Below are 16,705 nucleotides of genomic sequence, written 5' to 3'. Positions count from 1 at the left end.
GAAAATCAACGGAAGGATTTACTCGTGAGTTCCAAACTGTTACCAGCGGCACAGCAAGCACCGTAACTGTGTGTAGGGGGCTAAAAGAATGGGGTATAGTGGTCGAGCAGCTATTCATAAGCCAAGCCTCTTAAGTCAATGCCATGTGACATGTGACGCTTGAGGTGTGTATAAACAGCAACACTACTACGCAGTGGATGACAAGAAATGAATAATTTGGAGTGATGAATCACGCTATACCCTGCGACAATACCATGGGAGAGTTTAGGTTTGGCGAACGCCTGAAGAACTTTTCTTCTGATATAGGGGTAGTTATCGCGGGTAGCGTGTGGTCCCATTATTGTGCTTATGAAAACGTTAAACGCAGAGGGACACGAACACATTTCACAACATTGCGTACTGCGCACAGTAGAGGAACAGTTCGGAGACGATGACTGTATCAGCATGACAATGCACCCTGTCTTAATGCAGCATCTGTGAGGCAATGGTTTGTGGACAGTAACAACCTGGAAATTGACTATTCTGGCCAAAGTCCCGACCTAACCCAGTGGAACACCTTTTGGATGAGTTAGAAACTCGATTTCACTCCAGACCCAGCGTCCATCACCACTACCTTTTGTTTTGCTTTCGGCTTCTAGGAATAACGGGCTGTCATTCATCGACAGACATTCAGACACAAGTGTCCCTAGCAGTCTTCAGGCCTTCATAAAGGTGAATAAACAAACTGTGATGCTCACAGAGAGAGTTTCGCACAGTCATAGCAGGTAAGGCTCAACTTTCACGTATGTCAATTCAATACGTAAAATGGTCAAAGTGCAACCATTCTACAGGTTTTGTCACTGTATCAAAATACGTAACACATAAAAATAAGTTAGCTAACTACTGAAGGGGAGGCGCACATTGTGTGGTCAATGCTATTTAGCCTCTTTTCAGCGATGCAAGGTGTCGAGAGCTCCCACGCTCAATGAGGTATTTATCCACACCATATAGAGGGTGAGGTTCAGGTCGGAAGTCGGATGTGTGACGTTTTGGAAGGTGTCTTTCGTAACATGACTTGAGCCCACATCAATCAGGCTGTTCAGTATAACATTCTCGGAGACCAAATGCTGCCGTTTCTTGTATACCATCAAGATGAGTAAGTTAAGGATACTTCTGTCTTCCAACATCCATCTGATCAGTGCTGCACACACACACATGTGTTCCTGGATTGATGAACACTCAGACACTCCATCGCGCCTTGACCAGCTCGCTAAATCTCCCCATCTTAATCCTACAGAAAATGTCTGGGACAGTTTGGAACAACAGGTGAAATGGAGCCATAAGCATTACAGTATGTCAGTTATATGGGATCAAATCATCAACAGGTGGCTTCAGCTGGATATGGCATAATGGAGGAAATTTTTGTGCCCCCTTCCTCAAGGAACTGAGGCCATTCTCAACGCTCGAGACTGTGATAGTCTGGAAGCACAAATAAGGCTGCTAGTCTGCTGAACTCCACAGGGCCATCAGGTGCACACAGAGAATGTTGCTTAACCAGCCACATGGTGCAGCAGCACCAGCACCAGCAGTGTGTTGCGCACATGCTGCCTGCTTCGTCGAACTGTTTTACAGAAAGTATAGCCGCATGTGTTATCTTTGTGATTAACTGTCTATTGGATATTGAATGGTAATAGTCATTGCGGTATTTCCTAATGAAGTAACCCAGTGCGCGTAATTCATATACTTCCAATGAAAACAAGGATTCACTATGAGCTTACATTTGTTGTGCATTAGGTCATACGTTGCTTATGAAATGTAGCTAACATATTGACTTCTTTCTTAGACTTGCGAGGGGGTTTCTGTCTATCTATGATCTGGAGAAGAAGACAGATCCTTAAGACCTTGCTCGGAACATACGAGGGTCACTCCAAAAGAAATGCACACTATTTTTGTAAAAATACAGTTTTCATTCTGCATGTGTGAAAGTTTTACAGTGTGTAGATACATCCCTACCACTTGTTTTCAAACTTATTTCAACCAGTTCCCGTGAGAGGCGCCGTCATAGCATGCCTTCAAGATGGCTGCTACACTTGATGCCCGCATCTCGTGATCGTGCGGTAGCGTTCTCGCTTCCCACGCCCGGGTTCCCGGGTTCCCGGGTTCGATTCCCGGCGGGGTCAGGGATTTTCTCTGCCTCGTGATGGCTGGGTGTTGTGTGATGTCCTTTGCTTAGTTAGGTTTAAGTAGTTCTAAGTTCTAGGGGACTGATGACCATAGCTGTTAAGTCCCATAGTCCTCAGAGCCATTTGAACCATTTTTTTTTTTTTTTTTTTTTTTTTTTTTTGCTACACTTGACGTTCGTGAGAAGCAACATGCTATCATAGAATTCCTGTGCTCTGAAAACGAGACAGTGGGAAACATCCACAAGAGGTTGAAAAAGGTGTATGGAGATGCTGCTGTCGATCGCAGTATAGTTAGTCGGTGGGCAAGCAGGTTACGTGATGAAAGCGGGCACGGCAATATTGAGGATTATCTTTGCAGCGGCAGGCCTCGTACTGCACACACTCCAGACAATGTGCAGAGAGTTAACGAATTGGTGACTGCAGACAGACGCATCACAGTGGACGAATTGTCACGCTACGTTGGGATAGGGGAAGGAAGTGTTTGCAGAATACTGAAAGTGTTGGCCTTAAAAAAGGTTTGTGCCAGATGGGTTCCCAGGATGTTGACAGTGGCTCACAAAGAAGCTAGAAAAACGGTATGCAGCCAACTTTTGGAACAGTACGAAGTGGTGGAGATGAATTTCTTGGAAGAATTGTGACAGGTGATGAAACATGGCTTCATCATTTTTCACCAGAGACGAAGAGGCAATCAATGGAGTGTCATCATGCAAATTCACCCAAGGAAAAAAAATTCAAAACCACACCTTCTGCTGGAAAAGTTATGGCTACCGTGTTTTTCGATTCTGGAGGACTCTTGCTTGTGGACGTCATGCCAAGTGGAACCACCATAAATTCTGATGCATGTGTGACGACACTGAAGAAACTTCAAGCTCGACTGAGTCGGTTTCGACCACATCGGCAAAAGCAGGATGTTTTGCTGTTGCACGACAATGCACGGCCACATGTCAGTGAAAAACCATGGAAGCGCTCACAAAACTCGGATAGACAACACTGAAACACCCACCTTACAGTCCTGACCTGGCTCCATGTGACTATCATCTCTTTGGGAAACTGCAAGACTCTCTTCGTGGAACAAGGTTTGAAGATGAAGACTCCCTTGTGCACGCTGCCAAACAGTGGCTCCAACAGGTTGGTCCAGAATTTTACCGTGCGGGTAAACAGGCGCTGGTTCCAAGGTGGCGTAAGACAGCTGAGAGGGATGGAAATTATGTGGAGAAATGAAAATATTGTTCCTAAAGGATGTATCTACACACTGTAAAACTTTCAAACATATAGAATAAAAGATCGATTTTAAGGGGGGTAGGACGTCAAACGGGCCGACTTGGAGCAGGACCGACTTGGAGCAGCAGAGGCATCACAGAACGTTTTAATAACCAGTGTCCATACTTTTACAAATAAATTAATAAAGGAAGGATTCAGGATTCACACCCATTGCAGTGTAAGTTCGAAAACATAACGAAATACATTTTTTTACTTGTGAAATTTCATCATTTTTCTCACTTACTAATGGCAGCATTTGTTGCTATAGGTACACTTTTCTTCATAAGTTAGAGAGATTCTTCGATGAATTTTGCTCAGCATACATACCATACTTACAGGTGTACGAAACTCTACAATTTATTCAATTTATGAAAAAACGAATGATCTGTTGTATTTTAAACTTCATGTTTAGAAAAGAAAACAAATTTTGTAGTTAATTACCTCAACTTTTACCACAGTTTTTAATAGATTTGGAAAATTCTAGAGTTTCATACACCTTTAAGTTTGGTTTGTATGCTGTGCAAAATTCATCGAAGGATCTCTTACTTATTGTGGTGTGCGTACTGTAAGACCTTCAGTACACACACCATCAGATTATTTGACTTGTCGCTCTAACGAGGTAAGCGAGTGTCAGCAATATGTCTCGTGGTCTTATCGTGGCGTGTTTATCTTCTGCCGTTAGGTCAGACGATAGAAATGCCACTTGCACGCTTAGAGTAGCAGATTGAGGGTGACCAACTTTGAACGTAACTTGATTAATTTTCAAACACATTTATTAAAATAATAACAACCATAAAAATAACTTAACTTGGTTCTGGATGCTATTTACAATTGACAATCTGAAGTTCCTTTGGTCTTTGTACGTTAATCTTATTCTCACATATCTCTTGGCTAAAAATGGCTCTGAGCACTATGGGACTTAACTACTGAGGTCATCAGTCCCCTAGAACTTAGAACTACTTAAACCTAACCAACCTAAGGACATCACACACATCCATGCCCGAGGCAGGATTCGAACCTGCGACCGTAGGGGTCGCGCGGTTCCGGACTGAGCGCCTAGAACCGCTAGACCACCACGGCCGGCTCACATATCTCTGATACTTGACAAGGTGTCTATACATTTCTCTTCATGGCTATGTACCGGAATATGATAATCTTATTAGGCGCAGACTGAAACTTGACTACAGACTAATGCAGAAGCAGAATTTGGTCCGTCTCTAAGACAGCGCCATCTCGTAGTGCGGAGACGGACGAGCGCTGCGCCTGCGCTGTTGTGCTTAGCGGGGCGCACTCTATTAGGAAAGTTGTGTACGCGCTGACTACGCGGAACTATGTACACAACACTTATGAAGAAAAGTGTACCTATAGCAACAAATGCTGCCATTAATAATTGAATAAAAGATGAAATTTCGCATGTAAAAAAAATTATTTCGTTATTATTTTCGAAGTTCCACTGCTGAGAGTGTGAATTCTGAATCCTTCCTGGTCATCCTGACAAAGTTTTATGAATTTATTTGTAAAAGTATAGTCAGTGGAAATTAAAATGTCCTGTGGTGCCTCTCCTGCTCCAAGTCGGCCCGTTTGACGTCCTACCCCCCTTAAAAAATCGTGTACATTTCATTTGAAGTGACCCTCTTATTTGTCTTTGGCAGTGACTCTAGTTGAGTGCCCCAAATGCTCCAGTAAGCGTACGAACCCATCCGTCTGCGCCGCGTTTTGTACTGTACAGTGTTTGTGTGCTGTTTTAAGACGCAGTAGTGCGGAGTGGAGTGACGCGACTGAGTAGAGCGCTGTGCGTGCCGACAGCTGCTGACGCGCGCCTGCGAGCCGCCGGGCTGCGGCCACGCGGCCGTGTCCGAGGCGCTGTCGACGCTGCGGCTGCGGCTGGCGGAGCCGGTACGCTTCCGCCTGCTGGCGGGCATGCTGGGCAGCGCCGGCGGCTGCCCCGACCTGCCCGCCGCCGGCCTACGCTTCCTCAACACCCTGCTGGAGACGGCGCCCGGCGAGCAGGCGCGCCTCTACCTGCTCGCCGAGCTCCGCCAGGCCGGCTTCCAGCCGCACGCGCTCGCCCAGGTACGTATCCGACTACCGTTACTGCTTTTAGCACGGACCACGAGTACTCTGCGTAGATATCCGCAGTAATAATTACCTTGCTGATAAATGCCACGACAACCTGATGTCCGCCAACTATACAAGATGATTCAATGGCCCCTACCGCTGTGTTTTATTCAACCCGCAAAGCCTTCAGAAACCACGCGCGATACTTTCATACTCTCTCGCTCGCTACGTGAAAATTGTTAGTCCAGTGGCTCCCAACCTGGAGATACACTACTGACCATTAAAATTGCTACATCAAGAAGAAATGCAGATGATAATCGGGTATTCATTGGACAAATATATTATACTAGAACTGACATGTGATTACATTTTCACGCAATTTGGGTGCACAGTTCCTGAGAAATCAGTACCCAGAACAACCACCCCTGGCCGTAATAACGCCCTTGATACGCCTGGGCATTGAGTCAGAGCTTGGATAGCGTGGACACGTACAGCTGCCCATGCAGCTTCAACGTGATACCACAGTTCATCAGGAGTAGTGACTAGCGTATTGTGACGAGCCAGTTGCTCCGCCACCATTGACAAGACGTTTTCAACTGGTGAGAGATCTGGAGAGTGTGCTGGCCAGGGCAGCAGTCGAACATTTTCTGTATCCAGTAAGGCTCGTACAGGACCTGCAACATGCGGTCGTGCATTATCCTGCTGAAATGTAGGGTTTCGCAGGGATCGAATAAAGGGTAGAGCCACGGGTCGTAACATATCTGAAATGTAACGTCCACTGTTCAAAGTGCCGTCAATGCGAACAAGAGGTGACCGAGACGTGTGACCAATGGCACCCCACACCATCACGCCGGGTTATACGCCAGTATGGCGATGACGAATACACGCTTCCAATGTGCGTTCACCGCGATGTCGCCAAACACGGATGCGACCATCATGGTGCTGTAAACAGAACCTGGATTCATCCAAAAAAATGACGTTTTGCCATTCGTGCACCCAGGTTCGTCCTTGAGTACACCATCGCAGTCGCTCCTGTCTGTGATGCAGCGTTAAGGGTAACCGCAGCCATGGTTTCCGAGCTGATAGTCCATGCTGCTGCAAACGTCGTCGAACTGTTCGTGCAGATGGTTGTTGTCTTGCAAACGCCCCGATCTGTTGACTCAGGGATCGAGACGTGGCTGCACGACCCGTTACAGCCGTGCGGATAACATGCCTGTCATCTCGACTGCTAGTGATACGAGGCCGTTGGGATCCAGCACGGCGTTCCATATTCTGCTAACGGTCACTGGACCTCGACCAACGCGAGCAGCAATGTCGCGATACGATAAACCGCAATCGCGATAGGCTACAACCTGACCTGTATCAAAGTCCGAAACGTGAATGTACGCATTTCTCCTCCTTACACGAGGCATCACAACAACGTTTCACCAGACAACGCCTCTGCTGTTTGTGTATGAGAAATCGGTTGGAAACTTCCCTCACGTCAGCACGTTGTAGGTGTTGCCAGCGGCGCCAACCTTGTGTGAATGCTCTAAAAAGCTAATCATTTGCATGTCACAGCATCTTCTTCCTGTCGGTAAAAATTTCGCGTCTGTAGCACGTCATCTTCGTGGTGCAGCAATTTTAATGGCTAGTAGTGTAATTACCTTGCTGATAAATGCCACGACAAGCGGACGTCCGCAACTATACAAGGTGATTCAATGGCCCCCTACCGCCTTGTTTTATTCAACCCGCAAAGCCTTCAGAAACCACGCGCTAGATTTTCATACTCGCTTGCTCGCTACGTGAAAATTGTTAGTCCAGTGGTTCCCAACCTAGGGGTATTTACCCCCTGAGGGGTAAAATAAAATTTTCTGAGGGGTAAAAACTAAATTTTTTGATTCTCTTTTAGTCACGAAATTATTTTCAAAAGGTCATTACTACTATGACAATTTTGTAAGACTCTAATACTGATTATATAAGTTATCAATAATTACTTTTTCTCAATTTGTAGCATTAATGCGATGGAAGTTACAGGTTCCTCTCATACTCCGCCCACTGCATACATATGCTGTGCTTTGTCCTGTGTATACCTGGTGATAAATGTGAGACATATGCGTAACAAATGCTAAATATCTCACGAAATGTCTTCTGAAAGTTGCAGATAGTAACTCCAGTAGTCCATAAACTGCTTACTCTCTTCGAAACAGATAAATGAATTAATTGATTGAACGACACAGCAGTTACTGCATAAGAGCTACTATAGTGTGTACATAGCATCATCATCATTATTATTATTACAACTAGTAGTACTATTAGTGGCTGTGGTCAAACACAAAGCATTAACAGCCTGGAGTCTTCCATATTCTGCCAGTTCAGAAGTAAGGAGTGCAGCAATCACGCGATTCACGAACAGTGAGTATAGTGCATACATTTTAACTTGTTTGATTTTAAATAGGGTTGCACTGTGCAGGTCAAACAGGTGCGACAATGGAGAGGACTAATGCAGGGGGAGTATATTTTGTAACAAGTGTCTACCTTCACTGTGGATACTAAGCTTTCTTATCCAAGGAGGAGTTGTGAGTAGCGCTTGCGATGCACCACGAATTCTTTCCTCATTCGTTCTAATACACACACACACACACACACGCACGCACGTACACACACACAACATTCATCTTCCATCATTTTAAATAATACACACACACTAACACACACACACACACACACACACACAACATTCATCTTCCATCATTTTAAATAATACACACACACGAACACACACACACACACAACATTCATCTTCCATCATTTTAAATAATACACACACACACACACACACACGAACACACACACACAAACAAACCAAATAACATTCATCTTCCATCATATTAAAAATAAAAGTTTCACAAGAAAAGTCTTTCATTCTACAGTTTAGTTAGGTATGTAAGTTGGTGATTATGTTGGGGAGGGGGTCCAAGAAAGGTTGGGAACCACTTTGTTAGTCCTACAGAAAAAACGAACAGGACCTTTGGGTAGGAAATTTAACGTATTTAAATTTTGTGCTGGACTACGTTTTTGCGGGAGGCCACAGATTTCGATTATTTAAAAAAAAAACGCTTTTGAAGGTCTCTTTTGTACGTTTTTCTTGAATAATTCGAAAGCTATGGCTTCTATCGAAAAAGTATGCCAGTACAGAATTCAACTGCATTAAATTTCCTACAAGAAGGTCCTGTTCATTTTTTCTATAGGACTAATAGTTTGCACATAGCAAGCGAGAGAATATGAAAAGCTTGAGTGTGGTACTTGAAGTCGTCGCTGGTTCCATAAAATGCAGCAGTAGGGGCAGTTGAATTACCCTGTGTAATTACTTTGTGGTCGAAAGCTAAGGAATAGCGTTAATACACTGCCAGGAAAAACGCAACATCTTTAAGGACAAGGTTTCCTATTGACAGTAATTCCATCGTTGTAGGTGTATGTGATAACAAATTCAAACCAAATGAAACGCACGACAAAGGGTGCCCAAACAGCCGCTTCAATACACAGTGCACCACCCTCTGGTGGCAATGCAGGTGTATGTTCTCGCATGCAAACGATCGTAATGGTGCTAAGTGACGTCCAGCGATAGTTTATTCCACACATCTTGTGTCCTTTGTTGCAACTCGGTAATGGTTCCTGTAGTTCTAGAGAACTAGGAAATTCCCATTTTCTATTGTCCCATACACGCTCGACTGACGAGAGATACCGTGATCTTACTGGCCAGGGCAGTTGTTGTACACCACGAAGAACATGGTGCGTCGCAGCAACCGTATATGGACGTTCATTGTTCTGCTGTGAAAGCCCATCACCCCCATGTCTAAGAAATGACAATAACACGGGGATAAGAGCCTGTGCAATGTAACGGGCACTACTTACTTTACACTGTTTAAACACCAACTGTATCAGCGAGCTGCAACTGATGGCCCTCGTAATAATGAAGCCTGGGATGGGACCTGTGTGTCGTTGGCAAATGTACTGTGGAATGCGCAGCTCACCAAGTCTACACCGTACATGTCTATGTCCATCACTCACATACAAACAACACCTTCTCGCATCACTGAAGACAACAGAGTGCCATTCCACTTTTCAGTCAACCCTTTCACGACTCGATTGTAGTGATGCCCGGAGGGGTTGTAGTTGGTATTGTGGTACTTGGCCACAGGATCATGTATTCTTAATCCTACTACAAGCAAACGGTTCCCAGTGATCCCTGATGTAACAGCAGGTGCGGATTTCGTCCCTGGAAGATGTTCGGTTGGCCACCGCTGCCAGCACAGTGCATCGACCTTGACGTGTCTGTGTTAAGCGGACGTCCAAACCTGGTCTACAGGTGTGAGATTGGTCCAGAGACCACTGTTGAAAGCAGAGACAAATTGTGCCCAACATGTGTAGCAATGCATCGGTAAGTTCATTCAGTTTCCCACAGGCCCACAAAGCAACCCCACTCAAATGGCTGAAGATGTGCAATAGAGAGTAAGTACTCGTTGGTAGGGCATCATTGCACCCTGAAGAGAGTGCTGCGCAGGCTGTCCACCTGTAAACTAAGCACAGTTGCTGCCTGCAGACTCAAAATACAAGGCGTGTTTCTAAGTAAGGTCCGTTTGAACACAAGTACACATCGAGAGGTTATTTCAAAAAAGTAATTTTTTTTCAGAAAGTACATACTTCACTCTATTTTTCGACATAGTTGCCAAGTTTGTTCAAACACGTATCGTACCTCACAACCAATTTTAAAATACCCTCTTCATAAAAACTTGCACCTGCTACGATAACCAAGAGTTCACTGCCGTTTTCACGTCGTCATCATTGTAACAGTTGCCACTAGGTTTTGTTTGAGATGGAGGAACAGATGGTAATCGCTCGGCGCAAGATCAGGACTGTCGGGTGGGTGGTCTAAAATTTCCCAGCCAAAACTGTCCAATGAACAGCGCGTCTGACCTGCAGTCTGAGGTCTTGCGTTATCATGGAGAAGGACAATTCCCTTTATCAGCATGTCGCGTCTTTTGTTTTGAAACGCTCTGCGTAGCTTTCTCAGGGTTTGGCAGGGTGCCTCTGCATTGATAGTGGTTCCTCGTTGCATGAATTCGACCAACAAAATACCACGCCTATCCCAAACACCTATGACATGATTTTGCACTGGGACAGAGACTGTTTGGCCTTCACCTTTACAGGCGAGTGTGTGTGTCTCCATTCTGTGCTCTGCTGCTTCGATTCGGGCATGATATGCAAAACCTATGTTTCGTCTCCAGTTACGATCTGACTCAAGAAGCCACCACCTTCTTCGTGGTAACGAGTCAAGAACTTCATCACACACTCAAATCTTTGGTTTTTGTGGTCTTCTGTCAGGAGTTTCGGGTCCCAATGGGAGCACAGTTTCCTAAACTTTAGGTGTTCAGAAACAATGTTGTAAAGCACTGATCTCGACACGTCAGGAAATTCGTTTGAGAGATCTGTCATTGTGAAGCGCCTGATCTCACGAATACTCGCTTCAACTGAAGCCATCAAATCGTCTGTAATCAAAGAAGGGCGACCGGAGCGGTCCTCATCATGGACGTTTTCACGGTCATCTTTGAACTCTCATACCCACTAATGCACTTTGCTTTCACTCATAACAGTATCACCGTACACTTCGCAAATCTGTAGATGAATTTCTGCGGCAGACAGGTTCCTTGCTGACAAAAACCGTATCACTGAGCGAACCTCACACGTTGCGGGCGAGTTGATAATCTTAAATATTTTGAAAGCACAGAACAGAACCGTACAGGTTAGCTACAGAGCTGAAACTGAGCACTGTTGTTCCCGAGTCATGCCGGTACACGACGCATGCGCTCGTTGCGGTATGCGCGCGAACTGCTAGTGTCTACAACAAAACGGACCTTACTTAAAAAACACGCCTCGTAGAGGGCGTACCGGCAGACCTCCTAAGCGTCATCTGATAGCCGATGATCATGACAAATGAATCACTAAAACTAAAATCCCTCACTACACAGCCGCCCGGGGTGGCCGAGTGGTTCTAGGTGCTTCAGTCTGGAACCGCGCGACCGCTACGGTCGCAGGTTCGAATCGTGCCTCGGGCATTTGTGTGATGTCCTTACGTTATTTAGGTTTAAGTAGTTCTAAGTTCTAGGGGACTGCTGACCTCAGATGTTAAATCCCATAGTGCTCAGAGCCATTTGAACCATTTTGAACCTCACTACACACCTTTCATACACTGGTGCCACTGAATACAGTTCTTCGTGGTGTTACATTTTTTTCCGGCAGTGTACAAGGTGCATCTGAGAAGTATGGTGAATGGTTTTAGAAAATAAAAGAAACAAGAATTACAAACAAAACTCGTTTACTAACCTTCAACTTAATAATCCTTGGCTACAAAACACTACTGAAATCGGTTGTAAGGCTGTTGGAAACTGTTAGAAAAGGCTTCTTGTGGAATTGCTCGATACATAGTGATCATGCATTGTTGGATATCCGCAACGTCTGCGAAGCGTAAGCTTTGCAGTGCTAATTTAAGGCAAGGAAACAAAAACAAATCTGCTGGCGTCAAATCTGGAGTATAAGGAGGGTGTTAAAGAAAAGTCACATTGCGCTCAGCGAGGAAGTTGAGCACATGGATCACAATGTGTGGACGGGCGTTGTCATGGAGAAAATTCCACTGTCCTCTCCGGTACAGTTCTGGCTTTGCACCCGTTTAAAAATTTCCTCGTAAACTTCCACCTTGACAGTAGTAACCCTCGTTTCTTGGCTATATGAGACTCGGCGATGGATATAGTGAAAACACAAAGTCTGGAAACAATTAATATAGGTACAAAACGAGGGTTGCCTTGCCTTCAACTACCTAGTTTCAACTACTTTTAAAGGTCATTCAACTACCCACTGCTTTGCAAAAACGTCTTTCCATGTCAGAAATCCATTAATAGTCTTCTGTTTATGACAATCCATATACCTCTTTTGCATGGTTATACTACAGTACAGTGGTTAGCTTGATGACCTTGAAAAGTTTTTGAAACTAGGTAGTTGAAGGCAATGCAACCCTCGTTTCGTACCTATGTGAATCTAAATTATTACCTTTAAAACTACACACAAAGCCCATGCAGTTAACGGTCATCTAACCTGACACAAGGTGTAGTGGCATAACTCACGAAGATCTCTCTCGGTCTAACCACATGAGCTTACTTGTGGTGGCATTACAAGTCGGAGTTATATGTAGGTGCTGGGACGGAGTAAAAATAAGTAGCAATACAATCCCTATAATGCAAGACGAAACCGCTCCATTACTACTCTGTAAGAAGTCACAGGCCTCATGTGGATACAAGTTACTTATACCAAAATACTCACATAGGTACGAAACGAGGGTTGCCTTGCCTTCAACTACCTAGTTCTATTTTTCAAGGTCATCCAACTACCTACATCCGAAATACATGCACACAGACCTTCTTAAATTCTTTGGATTTTTATTAGGTTAGGGAATAAGACAAGCAAATACTCTCGTAAAAATACTTTATTAATCTCTACATACACATTTACACACAGATAACAACTCTTTCTTAATTTTTGGTTGGTGTGATTTTAATAACATCTACCTTAATTTTTATCTTATAATTTAAATCTACATTGTATGTATGTATGTATGGTATTCTGCCTTATGGCAGGTCTTGTCATGGGTTAAGCCTCTTCCACGTTTGTCTGTCCATAGCCAGTCTTTTCATTTCTGAATATTTGCCTCTTTTGATATTGTCCAGCATTTGATACCTTCTTTTTCCTCTTCCCCTTTTCCCTTCCACCATTCCTTCTATTCCTTCCTTCAATAAACAGTCCCTCTTCAAACAATGTCCAATCCGTTTTCTCTTTCTGATGACTTTCAGCTTGTTTCTTTCTTCTCCAACTCTTTTTGATACTTCTTCATTCCTTGCTCGGTCTTCCCATTTCACTTTTTTCATTCTTCTCCATATCCACATCTCTAGTGCCTCCAATCTTCTTTCATTTTCCTTCCTCAATGTCCAGGTCTCTGCACTATATAGTGCAACACTCCAGATGTAATATTTGGCAAGTCTTTTCCTCAGATATTTGTTTAGTGGTCCATAAATTAATTCCTGCTTCCTCTTGAATCCTTCTTTTGCCATTGCAATTCTTTTCCTAATTTCTGTTGAGCAATACATATCATCTATTATTACACTTCCCAAGTAATTGAAGCTATTCACTTGCTCCATTTCCTCTCCCCCTATTTTCATACAGCATTTTCTCCCCTTTCCTCCAATTACCACGCTTTTCGTTTTCTTCTTGTTAATCCTCATTCCATATTCTTCTAATTTTGTGTTTAGATCATCTAACATTTGTTCAATCTCTCTTGCACTCTCTGCCATCACAGCAACGTCGTCTGCAAATCTCATACACTCCATTCTCCGACTCCCTATGCAAACTCGTCTCCTTCCATCAAAACTTTCACTAATAATTACCTCCAGATATATATTGAACAGTGCTGGTGATAAACAACAACCTTGTATTACACATCTTCCAAGTTCAATTTCTTCACTCATCACACCTCCTAGTCTTACTCTTTCTCTCGGGTTCAAACATAAATTTCTAATTAGCCGTCTATACCTCCAGTCAACTCCAAGTTTCCTTAGGATTTCTATCCGTTTGTCCCATCTGACACAGTCAAAAGCCTTCTCAGAATCAATGAACACAACATACGCCTTCCTTTTCTTCTCCATGTACTTCTCCCCTATCACTCTCAGTAGCCCAATGGCATCTCTAGATCCCACTCTTCGCCTGAAACCAAATTGTTCATCTCCTATTACGCAATTCAGCTTTCCATATAGCCTTCTGTTGAGCGTCCTCAGCAAGAATTTGGCTGCATACGATATCAAGCTCACTGTTCTATGTTCCTCACACTTTTTACTTTTCTTTTCTATAGATATTAAGAAACTTTCTGTAAAGTCCTTTGGCCATTCTCCTGTCATGTATATTTCATTACACAATTCAGTCAACTCCCTTTTCCCTTCTTTCTCCAATGACTTTAACAGTTCCACAGCAATCTCATCAATTTCCATTGCCTTTCCATTTTTCGTCTCCTTCATAGATTCTTCAATCTACATTGCACTCTTCTAATTCTTTTTCTGACCAGTAATTTGACAAGTACAAAGAAGGTATGTTCTCGAATTCCAAAACATATCTAATTTTTTTCCTGTAAACTATGTCTTTTATGGCTTTAACAATTTGCTCTGCTCCTTCCATTAGTTCTTCTAGACTAGAGCATTCGGTGATTTTAATCTTGCCTCTTATTTCTTGCATACTAATATTGTTATAACACTCCATATCTTCCTGGATGTACGCTACCAGCTCTACTGCTGCACATTCTAGTGGAATTTCTGTATAGAACGTTATGTTTACAACTTTTGCAAACGAGTGGTCATTAAATGTTGTTATGCAGTTGGTTTTAAATTCTGCAAACGGTTGTTCTGTTGATTTGTGAATAACATACAGTCGACCACGCGTGGATACCATGTAACCATCCTTTTTAAGCAGGTCCAGTTGGGAATGCAGCTTTATAAATAGGTTTGTCGTGTGTGCTTTAACGCAGTAAATGTGCTCCAATCCATCCTTTTCAGCCAGCCAGAACTCCAACATATGGCCACATACCACTGCTATTAACAGTAAACGTAGATATTTTATATTCTCCAGTGATAGCCAGATTTGGACACACACTGTGTTTAAAGCAATATGTAAGCCTTGTCTGCACATATGTAATAGTCTCTTCTTTTTCAAATAGCAGTTTATATTCTTTCTTTACGCGCTACTCCGCTTTTCGTTTTTTTGCTTTGATCTCTTCCATTTCCAGTTTTCTTTTTCGTACACACAACACATTAACTGCACTTAAGGGCGCAACTTCTTTATTGTGGAATGCCTTAAGTATGTGACTTTCATGCTTTTTCGTAGGATTTGTGGAATAACACCGTTTGTTGGTACCGGTCCTAATTCGGCGATATCTGTATCTGACAGCACTGTAGAGAACAATGACCTGGATTGAGAGAAATATGTTTCTCCTGCTTTAATACAGCACTTCTGTGCAATACTTATATTGTCTTTGTTGGAGTCAGTGTTAAGAATCTCCACGTAGTTTACAGGTAGATAATTAAAACTATATGCAGACAGTGCATAACTTATAAGCTCTTCTCAGTGTTGAGAGTCTGGCAGACTTACCTGCAAACCAGTCAATTTTCGGGAATTCTTATTGTCCCTGTAGACAAACTGCAGAAGGTTGTTAAACACCACACAGCTGCTGTTCTGTAACTTATTAGTTAGCTGACACCACATGGATGTGACTGACACAGCGTACAGTGGAGCACATTGTAAATTCTGTTTGTTAAAGTCAAATACACTTGAACAGTCTTGTACAGGGTCGAACTCACGATTTGTTCTGTAGTTGTATATTGCAGTCTCCAGCCTGGTAATATCATACTGTTTAGCCAAGGAGGACATGAAAGGAAACTTTTATGTCACCCTCTCATATCTGGACACTTTTTAAGATCTATAAGGTGGTTAGCGACAAATTTGTTCATATAGGTACGAAATGAGAGTTGCCTTGCCTTTAACTACCAAGTTTCAGCTATTTTTCAAGGTCATCCATCAACCCACTGCTTTTCACTATAATGATGCGAAAGACATATATGAATTATCACAAATAGGAGACTATTAATGGATTATTTGCAGGGGAAAGTGTTCTTGCTTAGCAGTAGGTAGCTGGATGAACTTGAAAAGTAGTTGAAACTGTTCAGTCAAAGGCAAGGCAACCTTCATTTCATATCTATATGACACTGATTTGAGTTTCGTGTAGTGAGATCCTTTCTCTTCAGTACAACTTAGTCTTTTTCTCCACCATTTCCAGATGGAGGAGGGGAGGGGGCAATGATGGAGGGCTGGGGGATTTCCCATAGGGGATAGGGTAATTACTTGAACAATTTAATTAATTAGTCAATTAATTTGATATCAAAACTGTGCTCATATCACTGAGGGGGTGGGGGTGTTCCTCATCTCCCAGAGTGATGGGGAAGGGGGATGAGGGTTTCCCAGAAAGACAGATTATCCCCAGGTGATCATAAATCAACCCCCAGGAGTCATAAATCAATTAGCAACCTAACAATAGGTTAAGGGATTGTGTATAATTTTTTTGTAAATATATACCTGCCCCTGAATGTATGCAACCCACA

General features: G+C 43.3%; 1 protein-coding gene across 1 annotated transcript in view; it reads left to right on the top strand.

Annotated features, from left to right (window-relative positions):
• Positions 1-16,705, top strand: part of LOC126235003 (uncharacterized) — a 554,297-nt gene that overhangs the window by 446,912 nt on the left and 90,680 nt on the right. Inside the window, exon 5 of the mRNA XM_049943740.1 lies at positions 5,229-5,495. Within this exon, the coding sequence (XP_049799697.1) occupies positions 5,229-5,495 (267 nt within the window). The remainder of the gene's footprint in view (positions 1-5,228; positions 5,496-16,705) is intronic.

The sequence above is a fragment of the Schistocerca nitens genome, chromosome 2, assembly GCF_023898315.1.
Source record: "Schistocerca nitens isolate TAMUIC-IGC-003100 chromosome 2, iqSchNite1.1, whole genome shotgun sequence".
NCBI classification, from domain to species: Eukaryota; Metazoa; Arthropoda; class Insecta; order Orthoptera; family Acrididae; genus Schistocerca; species Schistocerca nitens.
The sequence above is the reverse complement of the archived record's forward strand: the minus strand, read 5'-3'. Positions and strand labels throughout refer to the sequence as shown.